At 41.3% G+C, this 20000-nt stretch overlaps 1 protein-coding gene across 1 annotated transcript in view; it reads right to left on the minus strand.

Annotated features, from left to right (window-relative positions):
* gfra4a (GDNF family receptor alpha 4a) overlaps positions 1-20000 on the minus strand; it is a 349319-nt gene that overhangs the window by 14249 nt on the left and 315070 nt on the right. Inside the window, exons 4-5 of the mRNA XM_062042412.1 lie at positions 14066-14405; positions 2319-2428 (exon numbers count right to left, since the gene is read on the minus strand). Coding sequence (XP_061898396.1) covers positions 2319-2428; positions 14066-14405 — 450 coding nt within the window. The remainder of the gene's footprint in view (positions 1-2318; positions 2429-14065; positions 14406-20000) is intronic.

Genomic DNA, 20000 nt, shown 5'->3' on the forward strand with positions numbered 1-20000 from the left:
CAAATATATACATATACATATAAAGTAAGGACCAAAATTTTGGACACACCTTCTCATTCAATGTGTTTTCTTTATTTTCATGTCTATTTACATTGTAGATTGTCACTGAAGGCATCAAAACTACGAATGAACACATGTGGAGTTATGTACTTAACAAAAAAAAGGTGAAATAACTGAAAACATGTTTTATATTCTAGTTTCTTCAAAATAGCCACCCTTTGCTCTGATTACTTTTTTGCACACTCTTGGCATTCTCTCGATGTGCTTCAAGAGGTAGTCACCTGAAATGGTTTTCACTTCACAGGTGTGCTTGAAGCTCATCGAAAGAATGCCCAGAGTGTGCAAAGCAGCAATCAGAGCTTCAACATTTCTCGACCGATTTGAAAAATACCAGCACCAACCAGATTCCCAAATTTCCAAATTTAAATGAAATCCTTTTTAAAAAGAATGGAACATTTTTCAAAGTTCCACAACTCCCGCATTTTTTATCTGATTCAAACCATTCAAACTCCACAATATTCAGCCTGTTCAGGAATTGTGTGCTATTTTTCAACAATTATAAAAAAAATTCCTGGGTTTCTTAGAATTCTCAGTTTTTAGGGACATTTTCCCCATTCAAAATGAATTATCCATTTTTCAAAATTAATTATCCATTTTTCAAAATGAATTATCCATTTTTCAAACATCCACAATTCCCACATTTTTCAACCGATTCAAACAATTCCACCTTCAACACCTTCAATTCATCCTGCTGGAGCGCAGGTGATCACGGGTGTTGATGAGCAGATGAGGGCTGGCGTAGGTGGAGCGCTAATGTTTTTATCATAGCTCTGACGAGGTCCGGTAGCTAAGTTATCTTCATTGGCTTCGTTAGCAACAGCATTGCTAGGCTTCGACAGGCGGCACAGCATTATCCGTGTAGTTACTGGTCCAGTGTTTGGTTCTGTGTCTCCTGATAGTAGTATTGTTGATCTGCTGTCTATCCTTCCAGTCAGGGGCGTATTTCTTTTGTTTCTATCTGCATTTAAGCACGATGCTATCACGTTAGCTCCGTAGCTAAAGTGCTTCGCCGATGTATTGTCGTGGGGATAAAAGTCACTGTGAATGTCCATTTCACGTTCTCGACTCTCATTTTCAAGAGGATATAGTATCCGAGGTGGTTTAAAATACAAATCCGTGATCCACAATAGAAAAAGAAGAAAGTGTGGAATCCAATGAGCCTTTTTACCCAAGTTACGGTCAGAGCGAAAAAAGATACGTCCTGCACTGCACTCTAGTCCTTCACTCTAATGTTCCTCATCCACGAATCTTTCATCCTCGCTCAAATTAATGGGGTAATCGTCGCTTTCTCGGTCCGAATCGCTCTCGCTGCTGGTGTAAACAATGTGCAAATGTGAGGAGCCCTTCAACCTGTGACGTCACACTACATCCGGTACAGGCAAGGCTTTTTTTTATCAGCGACCAAAAGTTGTGAACTTTATCGTCGATGTTCTCTACTAAATCCTTTCAGCAAAAATATGGCAATATCGCGAAATGATCAAGTATGACACATAGAATGGATCTGCTATCCCCGTTTAAATAAAACAATTTCATTTCAGTAGGCCTTTAAGTTCAGTGATTTCTCCAGATTCTCTGAACCTTTTGATGATATTACGGACCGTAGATGGTGAAATCCCTAAATTCCTTTCAATAGCTCGTTGAGAAATGTTGTTCTTAAACTGTTGGACAATTTGTTGACGCATTTGTTGACAAAGTGGTGACCCTCGGCTCATACTTGTTGGTGAATGACTGAGCATTTCATGGAAGCTGCTTTTATACCCAATCATGGCACCCACCTGTTCCCAATTAGCCTGTTAACCTGTGGGATGTTCCAAATAAGTGTTTGATGAGCATTCCTCAACTTTCTCAGTCTTTGTTGCCACTTGTGCCAGCTTTTTTGAAACATGTTGCAGGCATCAAATTCCAAATGAGCTAATATTTGCAAAAAATAAAGTTTACCAGTTTGAACATTAAATATATTGTCTTTGCAGTCTATTCAATTGAATATAAGTTGAAAAGGATTTGCAAATCATTGTATTCGGTTTTTATTTACCATTTACACAACGTGCCAACTTCACTGGTTTTGGGTTTTGTAGTTGCACACTGATATTCTAAGAAACACTAAAGGCAACTCTTATTGAAGTAGATATTCAACACTGTAGTTGTTCGTAAAACAAAAAGGTCGTAATCATAGACTAATCTGCAAATGGTCAAGTCGTGGAGGATGATGGTTCATCCCCGAGTGACATTGTGGTCTTCTGTCTCGGTGTGTTCCTTACCGATCAGGCCGGTGTAGGCCAGCAGACACGCGCCATGGTTCTCCTGCTTACAGCCGCTGGCGTTCTGCTCCCAGGGCTGGCAGTCGTACTGGAACTGGGCCCAGCGAGACCTGGAGAAACGTGTTTGTCGTGAAACACAATTGATATCTCTGATGACGTCTCACTCGGATCAAAACTCCAGGAGGACAGTGCGATAACAGCAACACCCGATATTTATGATATACATTTTTAACACTATCATTGTAGCGTGATGATGCATGTTGACGTGTCACGCACATTTAACACAAAGGCGTCCGCAACGAACTAGCAATCTCGCCAGCGGCTAACGCCCCTGCACAGTGCAAAGCCACTTTTAAGTCCGTTTATTTGGCTTAATGAAGGCAAAGAACGCTAAGTTTCATAATGATTGGAAGACAAGGAACAGCTAAACATGCTACACTACAGAGCGTCTGAGGATATGCTAACTAATTAGCGATGTGCGGATTGATACTGGAATTTCGATACCGCTCATACCAGATCTTTGCACTCTAATATCGATTCTCAAATCAAAATATAAATTATTTTGATACTTTCTTTTCAGGGGTGTCCAAACTTAGTCCACCAAGGGCCGCATACTGAAAAGTCTAAGTATGCGGGGGCCATATTGATATTGTTTTAATTTAAAAAATTCAAATGTTAAAAACAGATATTGTGTAAACTTTGTATTTTAGGTGACTAAGTAAATTATTATTAATGATTATTTAGAACATTTCAGCTTTTTCTCATTTATTTTGCTCTTTTTTCTCACATTTTTACTTTTGTTTTTCCCATATGATAATGGAATAAAAATAATAATAACAATGTGGTTGTTTAACTGCATAACCTGGTGTGTCAAAAATTATGTCTGTACAAAAAATTCAGTTACACATTTAACAATGTTTGTTATGGTGGTTGTTAGTATTACTTATTTTTTTAATTAACTAATGAAACATTGTTTATATTTTAAGCATATTTAATTTTAATTTTAAAAGCCTCTAATATTTTAGATCAGGGGTGTCTAAACTTTTTATAGCAAGGGCCACAGACTGTATAGTCAACTACGGCATTTTGATATTTTTTTATTTAAAAAAACCTACCATCCAATCTACCATCCTATTCACGTCCGTTGTGTCCTTGGGCAAGACACTTCACCCTTGCTCCTGATGGGTGCTGGTTAGCGCCTTGCATGGCAGCTCCCGCCATCAGTGTGTGAATGTGTGTGAATGGGTGAATGTGGAAATAGTGTCAAAGCGCTTTGAGTACCTTGAAGGTAGAAAAGCGCTATACAAGTATAACCCATTTATCATTATCATTTAAAAATGCTAAAAACAGTACTATATATATTAAAAGGCAATACTTTGTATTATTGGTGACTAAGTATATTATTATTATTATTATTAGTTAAAAAAATTCATCTTTTTGTCATTTAAGTCTCTTTTTTCTTACATTTTACTGTTTTTATTTTAGTTTTATTTTTTCAAATATATAACTTTTTACATTTTAGCAGACATGTTAAGTTTATTTGCACAAGTGGTTTATTTTTATTTTATTTATTTATTATTACTATTATATATATATGTATATATATATAAATACACAGTATATATATTAGGGCTGTGAATCTTTGGGTGTCCCACGATTCGATTCAATATCGATTCTTGGGGTCACGATTCTCGAATCAAAAACGATTTTTTCCCGATTCAAAAGGATTCTCTATTCATTCAATACATAGATTTCAGCAGGATCTACCCCAGTCTGCTGACATGCAAGGAGATTAGTAGATTTTTGTAAAAAGCTTTTATAATTGTAAAAGACAATGTTTTATCAACTGATTGCAATAATGTAAATTTGTTTTAACTATTAAATGAACCAAAAGTATGACTTATTTTATCTTTGTGAAAATATTGGACACAGTGTGTTGTCAAGCTTATGAGATGCAATGCAAGTGTAAGCCACTGTGACACTATTGTTCTTTTTTTTTTTTTTTTTTTACAAATGTCTAATGATAATGTCAATGAGAGATTTTTAATCACTGCTATGTTGAAATTGTAACTAATATTGATACTGTTGTTGATAAAATTCATTTTTGTTTCACTACTTTTGGTTTGTTCTGTGTCGTGTTTGTGTCTCCTCTCAATTGCTCTGTTTATTGCAGTTCTGAGTGTTGCTGGGTCGGGTTTGGTTTTGGAATTGTATTGCATTGTTATGGTATTGCTGTGTATTGTTTTGTTGGATTGATTATGTAAAAAACAAACAAAAAAAATCGATTTCTAAAAATGAGAATCGATTCTGAATCGCGATTCGAATTCGAATCGATTTTTTCCCACACCCCTATATATATATATATATATATATATATATATATATATATATATATACACACACACCGGTACATATACATACATACATACTGTGGATAATGCATATGTTTAAGAGCTATTTCTTTATTCATAATCATGTTTGAATCAGCTCATATTTTTTCCTTAATTTTACTCTGTATACTAGTTTCTCTTTGTCTTCAGATTGCCTGTTTAGGCAGGGTCGTAAACCATCAGGAATGTGAACACAACCCCCAAGTCTCTCTTCTTATCAGTGTTGAGAGGGGGGGGGGGGGGGAGGAGATGGGGGCTTTCTTTGTGTGAAAAGAGTTGCTTTTACCTGTGGAATGCCAGATCAACTTGGGCTACGCATTTGGATGTGTTGTTCGAGGCTGGTCTCTATTCTCAAATATTTGACAATAAATTACAAAATACCTATACTGTGCTGGGTGGTACCTCTGAGTCAGTTTATATGTCATCTAAGGAACTTGGGACTGACCAGCGTTTTACATCCCACTTGGAGGAACATCTGGTCAAACGCAACAATTTGGGGGCTCGTCCGGGATGACACGCTGACAATTGGACCTTCTCTTGCAATCTTCTGGACAGACTCACATGGCCAAAACATAATTCAAGGTAAGCAGAACCTTTCTTTTTAGATAAAATCTGCATTAGGAGTCTGTCCTGAGGTCTGTAAGTCAAACACAGAATTGTACCCCAGACACAGAGTGGTGATTTTGATTGATTGATTGCATTTTGATAGATTGGTTGCATTTTTCCATAGCCACCATTGCATAAAAGTTGTGAATACCACTCACGTCATTGTGTCAAGATTACCGTGACGGGCTGCTTGACTGACGAGTAAGCAAATAGTAACGGGTTAGAGTTAGAGGCTCTAGCTGCGTATTGTACAATAAATAGTAACGGGTTAGAGTTAGAGGCTCTAGCTGCGTATTGTACAATAAATTGCACGGGTTAGAGTTAGAGGCTTTAGCTGCGTATTGTACGATAAATTGCACGGGTTAGAGTTAGAGGCTCTAGCTGCGTATTGTACGATAAATTGCACGGGTTAGAGTTAGAGGCTCTAGCTGCGTATTGTATGATAAAAGTACGGGGTTAAAGGCCGCCGTATGGTTCAGGGGTTTGAGGCCCCTGGGGGAAAAAAATGGACACAATGGCCAAGGAGTGTGACAGACAAGAATGTGATGGCGGCTGGGGAAAATGTAATTAGTCATTACTTTGTAATGATCAATTGAATGGACGGTTGTCGAAAAGAGAACGTTCCTTGAAAGGGTTAAGAGGGAGTTTACAATACTCGAAAAGTTGTGAACTCAAACGTCTGGTAAAATAAAAAATAAAATAAAAAAGTAACTGGAAGTTTTATGGTAAAGTGAAACGCAGAGAGAGAGTGCTTACGTGTGCGTGTGTGTGTGTGTGCGTAGGGCCGTAGGCACTTGCTTGTGTGTGCGTGAGTGCTTACACGTGCATGTGTGTGTGTGTGTGCTGGATGCGCGTGATCATGTGTGTGTGTGTGTGTGTGTGTGTGTGTGTGTGTGTGTGTGTGCGCTGGTGAAAATGGAACACTCAGGGAGAGAATTTAAGAGTTTGGCGTATGATAAAAGTAAACGGGGATTACGTGGAAAAACGAAATGCAACGAAAGAACCGATGATTAATGACAGAATTGACTGATTGGTCTTTTGCCTGCCGCGCATGCGTAAGACAATTCAAACGACCCGCCCAGACTTTGACTAGGCCACCGCCCCCTACTCCTGTGACAAATGAGGGCGGTTCGCACACAGCCTCTCTAAGATTGAACCCTCCTCCAAAACTAACGCTGTCTCCTGAGTGTAATTCACCTCTGGTGCCTAAGCCCCAAAATAACAGCCACCCAGCGGAAAACCTCCCGAATATGCCTGATCTTACTAGACAGCAGATAATGCATGAGTCAACGCAAAACTCCTCACTTTACACGCCAGACCATTTTGTTGCCATAAACAAATGCCCTCCCCCAGTAGATGACAGCCTCTCACGTGCACATCAGACATTCTTGAGCAACACACAACAGAGCCAGACTTTGTGGTCTCCTGTAACTGTTAATGGCTCAATGGAAGGCTACATTGACCAACACCCACATGAACCACATGCATACAACATACGCTCAAAAAAGCTGGAGGGACACGCATATCCACTTTTTCCTGATAAAAGCGGCAGATTTCAATATAAGCCTTTTGCTGTGGCAGACATGCAAGCCATTGTTGACAAACTTCCACCTGTGTCTGAAGGTGGGAGTCTTTGGCTCAACACATTAGACAAGCTAACAGCAGGATACACTCTCTCCGTAGCAGACTTTAGAAGGATTTTGTATCGTTGTGTTTCCACACAAGATGGCAAAAATACAGAACAACAAGCAGGATTAATGGCTGAATCTTCGACCTCACCGATAACACCATACGTTACAAACATAGCTACTGCTATGCGCAGTCTCTTTCCTCAAGATGAGGATGATAAGGCTAATGACAGAGCAGCAAGGAAGCAACTCCTTAATTTACAGAACGCTGAAGATAAAAGGTCAAAAGAACTAATTAGTAAAAAATCAGCTAGGGTATATTCAGCACTGGGTGACCTTGCTTCTGAGTTCCAACAGGTGGAGGAAAGAATCCTCAACAGACGTGCGACCAGACGGTTGGACTCGGGTGGTGGACAACACGGTGCTTCAAAGCCAGTCCGGGGTGGAAACTGTTTCGGCTGTGACCAGCCTGGTCACTGGAGTCGTGACTGTCCGAACATTTTCGAACAGGAAAGGTTCCGTAGTGCCAACAAACGAACACAAAAGCGTGGCAAAGGACGCCCACCGCAGGAGCCCCAGCAGGAGATACAGACTGGCCCCCTGCTGGACATGAGTGTCAACGGACAATGTTATCAGTTCGTGATTGACACTGGCGCCACCCATTCGATTCTGAATGCAGAGGTACCAAAGAAACTGTGTGCTTCCTCTTTAAACGTCGAAGGCTTCGCTGGGGTCACAAGAAGGTTACCTGTCACCAAACCCCTTCCGGTTCAGATTGCGGGACACACACTAAAGCACCCCTTCGTGATTGACCTGCACACGCCCTGCCAGATTGGTACTGACCTCCTTTACAGACTGTACCCTAACATTCAATATCGCACAGAAGGAACCTTCCTGGTGTTACCTGACGGCTCAACCACCCAGCTGCGACACCACTACCAAGGCTCTTCCATGAGCTCATACCACAGCCTGAAACAACAGGAATGGCTGACATCCAGCTGCTCTAACAGTGAAAACCCTGACTGACTGAGATGCTTCCGTGTGTTCTGCCACCCAACTCGCCATTTGTTATGATTATTTATATATGTTGGAACTCAAGGTGTGGCTGCTCATGTTGACCTATCTTTGCAACAGCTAGCATGGTATAAGATGGACACAATAGTGTCCCACATTGTTCCCTTGCTGTCTGTCTCGCCTACAAAACCAAATAACTTAGGTGCAATGATAAGACACGGCGTAGCTGCCAAACATTACACCGACACCCAAATACCACATTTTCAATTGTTTAGGTTTAGCACATAGTTGTGTTAAACACATAACTATGGGCTGCACTTTAGACACCTGTAGGCTACGAGGAGCTAGCAGCTACACAACAGCTGAGCTAAAACGACACATTACACATTTAAGCATATCAAATAATTATAGTTGCTCATTACATACACAAAGTTGCCATGGCAGAGGTCTGATAGAAAGTGTTCAGTGACAAACGTGTCCGCATCATTCGACTTTCTACAACATGAGCTTGACTTGGTCAATTATTGGGGCCACCAGGTGTGGTAAAATTTCAGAATACTATTGATAGAGCATCCGCCATATGGGTAGTATTTTTCTAGTATTTGTGACAATATAAAATATAAGCATATTTAGTGGAGTTTGGGTTGTTTGTGATATTGCTAGGGGGTCCCCTACCCTGGCAACACCCCCCAGTGGACAACAGAGGCTAGGGAGACTATCATTGACTTCAAACATGACTTGTCCTCCGCTATTTGACTATTAGCTGACCTTTTTCTTGGATGTTTCTGAAAGTGATAGTATGACTAACACAGTCCTGTTTCAGAAACAGAAGGGGGTGAGTGAGGGTGGATACAGACTCCTTGGAACAAAATCGACAATGGTCCGACTCTGACACATTCCATAGTTTTAACGTTTTTCCCGTGGGTAAGAAGTTATAACTAATTTTAATTTGAAAATAACGATTTTACACATCGATAGTATTTTAGTAGATCAAATTTAGAATATGGAGGAGGTGAGGGTGAACCATGTATAGTCTTTGATTTCACTGATATGATCAATACGGTACAAGGGAAAAGGTACGTACTGACTTGTGTTGACAATCACAGTGGTTGGCCGGAAGCAACAACAACCTCAAAAGAGGATGCAATATCAGTAATTAAATGACTTGTGAATGACCTAGTACCCCGACATGGTTTCCCCAAAAAGATTAGGTCAGACAACGGCAACCATTTAAAAAAACAAAACAACTCACTTAGCCTTGGTCGAAAAGGCTTTCAGACTAGAACACAGGTTTGGGGTACCATCCTGAGTCCCAAGGTAAGGTTGAAAGGATGGACCAGAACATTAAAAACTAATTGGCTAAAATCTGTGCACAGACCAAATTTAATTGGATTGACATGTTGCAATTAGCGTTAATGTTCATTCGAAGGTCCGTGAATAAGGCTGTTTTACCGCCCTTTGAGTTTTTCACCCTATGAGCTGCATACAGGTCAGCCATTCACAGGACCAGCAGCCACCATGGAAGGAGGACTCAGCGTAAAACCAAAATGGTATTTTACACAAAAAAATTGCAGAATTTGTGTGCCAGTTCTTCTGTACAGATACGAGGATGACAGCCCGCCACTCCAGATTCCCTTCCACCCGCTGAGAGGGTCAAGATCTAGGTCATCAAACGCAAGTGGACGGAGCCCAGGTGGACTGGTCCCTTCAAGGTCGTGGAACGGACGTCCCACGCCCTTCGACTGGCTGGTGGAGGGGACACCTGGTACCACCTCTCCCTCTGCACTACAGCTGAAGAACCTGACAGATCACCAGGGGATATCATTGCTGACATCACCACTACATCTGCCCCACTCGACCCCCCAGCAGCGCCTTTTGAGCCTGAGGCATTTGAAGAAGAACGGGAGCAGAAAACGACTCATTTTTAGTGTGTGTTACCGAGGTAACACACATAAGGGGTGATTGTGCTAGTAACCTCTCCCCCTCTAGGTCATAGAAGAGCGAGGCTTTAATTACACACACATAATCCTACAGCCCAGAAGACGACGCTGAGAGAGAGATGTTCTACCTATATTACTCTTTTTAACTTCTATATTGTACATCCTTATTTGAGACCAGCCTTTATACTCGAAGTTATCCAATTTCTCTTGCTTGTTTTCAGCATAACTACATGTGTCTTTACATTAAGTGAAAAGTTTGATGTTTATCCCCGTTTTGTTACCTAAATAACTCTGATATTGATAGACGAAAGGCAGGATGTTACACCCGGTAGTGTTCCCTGACGGACTGGTGCTTGGGCGTGTTCTACTGTTTTTGTGTCTCAGTTCATCCTTCCTGACGACAGTGACTGACAAGTGTCTAAGAACATACAGCGGACTTTAAATAGACTGGGTCAAAGGGGAAAGCAAGACTTATTTTTTGACCTGTGCAGTGTGATTAATTACGGGGGACACAATAGCTATTACCGTGGTAATAACCTCTATATTTGTTACGACTCAACCCTGAACCATTGGTGTCGGATGCAGACAACATACTATGGTAAGTGGTGCCCATCGTCCCTTTTATGTTGTTTTGGGGGTTGACCTGACTGATACAGACTCTAAAGGAATTATTAAAATTAATGTCCTTGAGAGGGCGTTAACTACCTCTACACCCTCTGTAGCACCCAAAGTACCACCCCACCTCGGTGGTGTTTCAAAGGCTCTCACATCTGTGCGTGCTAATGACATCACCACCGAAGGCCTGGTAGCTTTGACCTTAGGAGCAGGTGCAGGCAACCTATGGCTCAGGTGGATGACTAGCATGGCTAAGAGCCAAAACCTGGGTGACTGTGTTGCTTGTTCCGCTGGACGTCTTTTTCCCCACACTTACCCCGCCCCTTTTAAGTTGACTGACATAAATGGCTCAAACTGTCTTATTTCCTTGTTCTCTGAACCCACGCCACCAGGGTGCGATTTGTTGGCTAGTGTGTACCCTCCTGTTGACAATTCCACCCGACTTCTTCCATTTGTGGCCCAAAAGCTGAATTACACGTGTTTTCAATTCAAAGGACCCTCTTCGTCCCCCAACAAATTGGGTGACATTAACCCTTCCTGGTGCACCACACTGATAGATGGCTCAAGGATAGGCCCTTGGGCACGAGCTGACTTATTCTGGTATTGTGGGGAGCACAGATTGTACATTAGAATCCCAACGTTATCCGTAGGGCTTTGTGCTATGGTTAGACTGGTGACCCCACTCACCCTAGTGGGTACCAAATTAACTCCCCTTGTAACTCCTGTCTCAGCGGCCTCTCTAACTTCTCGCCGACGCCGCCATGTTTTATCTCGAAGGAGTGTAAAGGGCTCCTTCGATCTGATGAGAAACCCTGATGGTGTTTACTTTGATGCAATTGGACAACCAAGAGGGGTCCCCTCACAACACAAATTGTGGTGTGAATCCTGTGCAGGTTTCGAGAACCTTCCTATCATTGGTGCTATTTTCCCTGTGACTGCTACTAAAAATGTAGAACGCATTAACTATGTTTTTTATAATCTGTTGAGACTGACCAACCTGACTCGTGACGCCGTTGAGGGACTTGCTGAACAACTTGCCCCGACCTCCCTCATGGCCATCCAGAACCACATAGCCCTTGACCGCATCCTAGCCAAGGAAGAAGGTGTGTGTGCAATGTTTGGTGACCAATGCTGTACCTTCATTCCTAACAATGCTGCCCCCGATGGCTCGGTCCAGAGCGCCTTAGAAGGCCTCAGAGCCTAAGAACTTACTGAAGTTTCCGGTGTCTCTGACCCCTTTAAAGATTGGCTTCATAACACCTTTGGCAGGTGGTCTGACCTAATTAAGTCGGCCCTGGTCTCCATTGGAGTTTTCTTGGCCGTCATAACCTCATGCGGATGCTTTATTGCCCCTTGTGCTAGGTCTCTATGTACCCGCATCATTGTTAGAGCTGTCAAAGGTCAACCCCACCCTGGTTCTGGGCTTGCTATGTCACTGAAGGGGGTCAAGCATAGTGGTGACTTTCAGGGACCGTTAGTTTCCTTCCCTGACAATGACGACATTGACGTTGACTCCCTCCTTCTCTCTCCCATGTAACTATGCCGCGTGACGTCCTGCTTTAAGACCTCTACCATTTTCCCTGTCCCCAAGAAAGCACGGATCACAGGACTAAATGACTACAGGCCGGTCGCGCTGACGTCTGTGGTCATGAAGTCCTTTGAGCGCTTGGTCCTGCCCCACCTCAAGGACATCACCGCCCCCCTCCTGGACCCACTGCAGTTCGCCTACAGAGCCAACAGGTCTGTGGCTGATGCAGTGAACCTGGCCCTCCACTTCATCCTGGAGCATCTGGACTCCCCAGAAACCTACGCTACGATCCTGTTTGTGGACTTCAGCTCTGCCTTCAACACCATCCTCCCTGGACTGGTACGAGACAAACTCTACCAGCTCAGCGTGCCCGACTCCCTCTGCAGTTGGATTAATGACTTCCTGACAGACCGAAGACAGCACGTACGGCTGGGGAAGATTGTCTCAGACAGTCGAACCACAAACACTGGTACTCCTCAGGGCTGTGTACTCTCCCCCTGGCTCTTCTCCCTATATACAAACTGCTGCACCTCCAGTCACCAATCCGTAAAACTGCTCAAGTTTGCGAATGACACCACCCTCATCGGGCTCATCTCGAATGGCGATGAGTCCGCCTACAGGAGAGAGGTGGACCGGCTGACGTCCTGGTGCAGCCTCAACAACCTGGAGCTGAACGCCCAGAAAACAGTGGAGATGATCATGGACTTCAGGAAAGTCACAGCCCCACCATTCCCCCTCACCCTGATTGACTCTCCCACCCCCGTCCCCATCGTGGACTCCTTCCGTTTCTTGGGCACCACCATCACCCAGGACCTCAAGTGGGAGCTGACCATCAGCTCCCTCATCAAGAAGGCCCAGCAGAGGATGTACTTCCTGCGGCAGCTGAGGAAACTTAAGGTGCTGACCGAGATGCTGGTGCAGTTTTACTCAGCCATCATAGAGTCCATCCTGACCTCCTCCATCACAGTGTGGTTCCCCGGCGCCACAGTCCAGGATAAGAATAGACTGCAGCGCATCGTACGTGCTGCTGAGAAGGTGATTGGCTGAAAGCTCCCATCCCTCCAGGACTTGTTCTCCTCCAGGACCAGGAGGCGTGTGGGTCGGATCACAGCTGACTCTTCTCACCCTGGACACACACTATTCTCCCCTCTCCCCTCAGGCAGGAGACTACGCTCCATCCAGACCCACACCTCCCGCCACCTGAACAGTTTTTTCCCCTCGGCCATTAGGCAAATGAACAATAACTCCTAACAGCAGCTCCTTGAATTCCTTGAATCCCTTCTAAGTCCATCTGATAGCTCAGTCACAGCTCTTTTTATACAAATACATGTATGTATTATATGTGTTTTATGTCGCACGTTTGCACCAAGAAAAATTCCTAGTTTGTGAACCCGTTCTCAAACAATGGCAATAAAACTATTCTGATTCTGATTCTGATTCTGATTCTGATTCTGACATACATACATACATGTGTGTGTGTGTGTGTTTATGTTTTTTACTTGTTGGGGGGGGAAAAACGGGAATGTATGTATTTTGGTCAACTCCTGTCAAATGTATGTGTTTAAAACCCAATAAACAAATGTAAAAAGAAAAAGCACATTTGCACTAAGTAAGAATCAGAAGAAAGTGCAGAATCGCCGATACCAGCCTGAATTTTTTCTTGCCCTGATGTGGAATCTGAGCCGAGGATGTCGTTGTGGCTTTTGCAGCCCTTTGAGACACTCGTGTTTTAGGGCTATATAAATAAACTTTGATTTATTGATTGAGATATATATATATATATATATATATATATATATATATATATATATATATATATATATATATATATATATATATATATATATATATATATATATACATATAGATTCTAGTCCATATCACCCATCCTTAATTTCAGTACAGTTAAAACTTCTTTATGTGCAACATGTCCATCAATGCACTTTGTACCGTGTACGACATAACCACGTAGAGGCGAGACCGACGGTGTTTAAGCTGAGAGCTTCCAGAACAAGCAGAGACGTACCTGCACACGTAGTCGGCCTTGCAGACCCTCAGCTGGGCCAGGCAGCTGGGCTTGTCCTTGTCCTCGTAGGAGCACGTCGGCACGATGGTCTGGCGGCGGCGCTCGGCACACGCCGTGTCGGTGCACGGGCAGAAGAGCAACTCGTTGGTGTAGTCTGCCGGCACGCGGTCGAAGAACTTCCTGAGCGCCTTGCTGCACTTGGGCCGGTTGCAGGGCCCGGAGCGGGCGGAGGGCTGGATGCAGGACGACACGTACTCCGTGCGCAGCTTCTGACACGTCTCGTCTATGTTGCACGCCTTGGCGGCGTCCAGGCAGCGGTTGACGGCGGTCACTTCTGACTCTGGAAGGAGACAAGAGGACATTTCAATTCCCAGCTTATGTTTAGCAATGACTTCACGGCTGGGCTGCAGATGCTGTTGACTTGACACCCTCACCTCTGACACCCTCACCTCTGACACCCTCAACTCTGACACCCTCAACTCTGCGGGCGGCGTCTTCCTGCTCTAATGTGAGCCAAAAATGTAGACGATGCTGCACGCAGCGGCTCCCCCCCGCGACGGATATGCTAACTAATTAGCGATGTGCGGATCTATACTGGAATATCGATACCGCACATACCAGAACTGAGCCGAGGATGTCGTTGTGGCTTGTGTAGCTTTTTGAGACACTCGTGATTTAGGGCTATATAAATACACTTTGATTGATTGATTGATTGATCTTTGATCTTTACACTCTAATATCGATTCTCAAATCAAAATATCGACTTTTGATACTTTAGTTCAGGGGTGTCCAAACTTTGTCCACCAAGGGCTACATACTGAAAAGTCAAAGTATGCGTTGATATTGATATTGTTTTAATTTAAAAAATGTAAATGTTAATAGATATTGTGTCAACTTTGTATTATAGGTGACTAAGTAAATTATTAATATTTATTATAAGAACATTTCAGCTTTTTCCAATTTATTTTGCTCTTTTTTCTCACATTTTCTCCATATAATAATGATAATAAAAATAATAATAACAATATGGTTGTTTAACTGCAAAAGCTGGTGTGTCAAAAATGATTTCTGTACAAATAATTCAGTTACACATTTAACAGTGTTTATTATGACTGTTGTAATTTTTCCAAATAAATTCATAAGCTAGTATTACTTTATTTTTTTTATTAACTAACGAAACATTGTTTATATTTTAGTTTTATCTTGAAAGCTTGTAATATTTTAGATCAGGTGTGTCTAAACTTTTTCCAGCAAGGGCCACAGACTGTATGGTCAACTATGGGGACTTGGGGGCATTTTGATATTTTTTTATTTAAAAAAAAAATGCTAAAAACAGTATTATATATATTTAAAGGCAAAACTTAGTGTTATTAGTGACAAACCCAACATGGAAAGTGTGTAAATGTTGCATGCAGCCAGGCTCTAATGGCTGAATATTTAATTCTGCTGGGTTAATGCAGACTGGCATAAACTGAAAAAGAGTCTCTTCCTTCTCTGACAGTCCGACAACCGCCTCTCCCTCCCGCTTGTTTGACTGCCTTGAAACCGTCCACGTTCTCCCCGGTGCCCTCACCCTCCACCCGGACTGCCCACCTCGGTGCCCCCGCCCGACTTCCTCGCTAATGAGCCACGTGAGCAATAACCACATTTTGTTTGCGTTCCTGCCTGCTCCATCATCGCCCCCCAGTGACCCCCTCCAGTCAATGCGGCCATGATGACACCGGGCGTCCTCTGGCAGGTACGCTGCTCATTAGTGTGTAAACCGCCTCGAGTCGCATCTCCTGGCGAGCGCACCTCTCCGCATATGAAATATGGATGGCCTGGGAACGTAAGCTAACAAGTCGTCGCAGAGCTCGGGTTACTCCCGACTTAGCTGAGCGGCTGCTGAGATGACAAAGTGTGGCGGGCAGGCCGGTCGCTCTTGAAGGAGGAGGATTTGCAGGTTTTTGGACCCACGTCGACACGCTTGTCGAAAAATCGTCCTACATGGCAATCATTAAAATGTTTTGTAATGTAATCTGTGATATTTCTACTGTTTTCTGGCAGAGTGAAATAAAGTGTAGAAATATTCTTTTATAAAATGTTCTGATTGATAGCGGGTTGAATATAACATTTTAATAACAAATAGAGAAGGTTAAAACATTAACTTGTACAACATGTAATGTAGAGAACCTCAGAAGCATTTATTCAGGTATAAATATCACAGATTACATGACGATCAAAGCACGAGCGTGACAATCCACATTTTGTGTTATTAATGAGTGAAACTGCAACCTAAACGTGATGTAGTTTTGACTCGGGGGTTCACATTGGGTTCAAAGAATTTGGCCCGTGGCCAACCTATCTACAGTATTGAGGGGATTTTTACCTGACACATGAAACGTGACAAATTTAGGGCGTGCATGATCCACTTTAGCCGCCAGAGGGCAGTGGAGTATTGAATGTCTTAAAATGTGTTTAGTGGCAATTCCAACTTTGACCACGGCGTCAGTTGCTATGTACAGTGACGTTTTCCATCATTTTCAGCAGAATGCATTGAAAAATTATTACTTTCACGCTCCCTTCCTCTCATGTGAGATCCACCTATGAATGGGGCCATATGAGTCCCTTCCCTAGTGTGTGCATCCATCTATCTATCTATCTATCTATCTATCTATCTATCTATCTATCTATCTATCTATCTATCTATCTATCTATCTATCTATCTATCTATCTATCTATCTATCTATCTATCTATCTATCTCTATTTTCATTTAAAAAAAAAATTTTTTTTAAATTTATTTCAGGCAATGACATAAAAAACTACAAAGTTGACAACACATAATAATATAAATTAATATAGTGCAAAAGGTAATGTATAGTATGTAATGCATAATTGTCCAGTATTGCCTGAAAGTGAGTGGGAAGAAGATACTTTATTTAATCCAACCCCCAGTTCTCCATTCAGTTATTATTCACATGAGTTTCACTGTTACTTTGTTCAAGGATTATAATACAGATGTTGTATCATAGTGGCATTACCACAGGTAACAATAATTATTACACTGTAACAATGATTTGTATCAACAATGTAGGAATAATGAATATACCAACAATGGTAATAGACAACATAGCAATAATGGTAAGGAAACATTGAGCACATGTTAACACTTTGAGACAGAGTACAACAGCAGGTCAAATTAAGACCCTCATCTCTATATTTGAACCAGACCCCATGTTTGTATAATAGTTTAAATTGATTAATAGTTTGGCATTGCTTGTGTTGTAAGTCCAGTTTGTTCCATAGTTTTACTCCGCATACAGACACACAAAAACGTTTATGAGTGGTTTGAGCTCTCGGCAATAAGAAATATCCAAAGCCTCTCAAGTTATGAGCCTGCACTCGTCTTATAAAAAAATGTTGTAGATTAGGCGGCAATAATTTGTTAAATGCTTTATTATAAGATTATTAATGTATTATATTTAACAAGGTCATCAAATTTGAGCAACTTTGATTGCATAAACAGATTATGAGTATGTTCTAAATAACCAACGATGTGAATGATCCGCACTGCACTTTTCTGTAGTATGATCAGAGGATGAATTGTGTTGTGGTAAGTATTCCCCCATACTTCAACACCGTATGTAAGATATAGGAGTACCAAGGTGCAGTATAGAGTACGGAGTGCTTTTTCATTGAGGTATAGTTTTGCTTTGTTTATAAATGAGAGGCTTTTGGAAATTTTTGTTTTAATGTGTCTGACATGAGCTTTCCATGATAGTTTACTATCAATTATTACTCCCAAAAATGTATTCTCATTTACGATTTCAATTTGGGTACAATACTTATTTTCTGTTCAGACGTTATGTTGTGATTTCCAAACATCACTATCTTAGTTTTATTTATATTCAAAGATAATTTATTTGTGTCCATCTATTTTTTTTTATTATGTTTAGTTCTGTGTTTACTGTATTTATGAGCTCATTATAGTCATCACTACTGTAGAATATATTTGTGTCGTCTGCAAATAGTATAAATTTCAGTACTTTAGATGTATTAAACATATCATTAATATATACATTAAACAGTTTTGGCCCCAACACAGACCCTTGGGGGACACCACAAGCAATGCCAAGAGTATCAGATAAAAATGTACACATTTTAACAAACTGTACCCTCCCTGTTAAATAACTTTCTAACCAGTCTCCAGCCAGCCCCCTAATTCCATATCTTCCCATTTTATCTAGTAGAATTGAATGATTAATGGTATCAAAGGCTTTCTTTAGATCAATAAAATACCAACAGCATATCTTTTATGCTCCAGTGCATTAGTAATTTCTTCAATAGCTTCAGTTATCGCCGTTGAGGTTGTTCGTTTGGACCTAAAGCCATACTGACCGTCATTGATTATATGATGCTTCTCAAGAAAAGATACAAGTCGAGAGTTGAATAGTTTCTCTAAGATTTTTGAAAACTGAGGCAAAATAGAGATTGGTCTGTAATTGGTGAAAGCGTGTTTGCTGTCACTTTTGAAAAGCGGAGTTACCTTAGCGATTTTCATTTGACTTGGAAAGCAGCCAGTCTGGAATGATTGGTTACATATATAAGTTAAGGGTTTTACAATATTCAGTATAACTTTTTGAACCAATATCATATTATATAATGGCAGTCAGCGGAGCACTTACTTTTTTTTTTTCCTTTTATAAAGTACTCTTTCACGGGGCAATGTTTATTATGCAGGGAAGTAAAGATGTCTAAAAAAATTACAATAAGCACTGTCCACATTTGGTTCTCTGTATACTGAAGTCCAATCCTGAACTGCTAAACTATTGTTTAGAGCACAGATTGTTTCCTCAGTTGTTATTCGTTTAGAGATTTTTGCCATAGTGTCTTTGGTTTTCTTGAGATGACAGTCATATAAAGTAAAAACAGGTAAATGGTCAGTGATATCACATATAAATAGGCCACTGGTGACTTGATTTCCCATAATGTTAGTAAAAATGTTGTCGATGATTGTGGCACTATGTGTTGTTATTCTGCTTGGTTTGGTTATGGTTGGATATAGAGACAGGCTGTACATAGTGTCAATGAAGTCATCAACATGTTTTTGCTTGGTTGACTTTAACAAATCAATGTTAAAATCACCACAGATAAATATGGTTTTATGGTTCACAGAGGAAAATAGTTTACCCATCCACTCATTGAAAGTTTCTATGCTTGAACACAGCTCAGGAAGATATTTGTCTTTTTGTCATTTAGGATTTCCACTGTTAAACATTCAAATAATCCATCGACTGCTATGGTCATGTTTGTTAAAACTTTAAATGTAAATAATAATAAATAAATGATAAATGGGTTATACTTGTATAGCGCTTTTCTACCTTCAAGGTACTCAAAGCGCTTTGACAGTATTTCCACATTCACCCATTCACACACACATACTGATGGAGGGAGCTGCCATGCAAGGCGCTACCAGCACCCATCAGGAGCAAGGGTGAAGTGTCTTTCCCAAGGACACAACGGACGTGACTAGGATGGTAGAAGGTGGGGATTGAACCCCAGTAACCAGCAACCCTCCGATTGCTGGCACAGCCACTCTACCAACTTCGCCACGCCGTCCCATGTAAATGTAACAGATTTATGAATGTACAATGCGACCCCTCCTCCTATTTTATTTATTCTGTTTATGTATCTTAATTCATAGTCATTCAGACTAAAATCAATAAGTTATCTTCTTCCCACTCCCTTTCACTCAAAACTGGACAATCATGCATTACATTTTTTACATTACCTTTTGCACTATATTAATTTATATTATTATGTGTTGTCAACTTTGTACGTTTGTACTTTTTTATGTCATTGCCTGAAATAAATAAATAAATGAATGAAAAATGAAATTAATACCTTTATCATTGTTGAACCAGGTTTCAGTAATTGCAATAAATGGATGACACA

Source organism: Entelurus aequoreus, linkage group LG03 (genome assembly GCF_033978785.1).
Source record: "Entelurus aequoreus isolate RoL-2023_Sb linkage group LG03, RoL_Eaeq_v1.1, whole genome shotgun sequence".
In the NCBI taxonomy this organism is placed as follows: Eukaryota; Metazoa; Chordata; class Actinopteri; order Syngnathiformes; family Syngnathidae; genus Entelurus; species Entelurus aequoreus.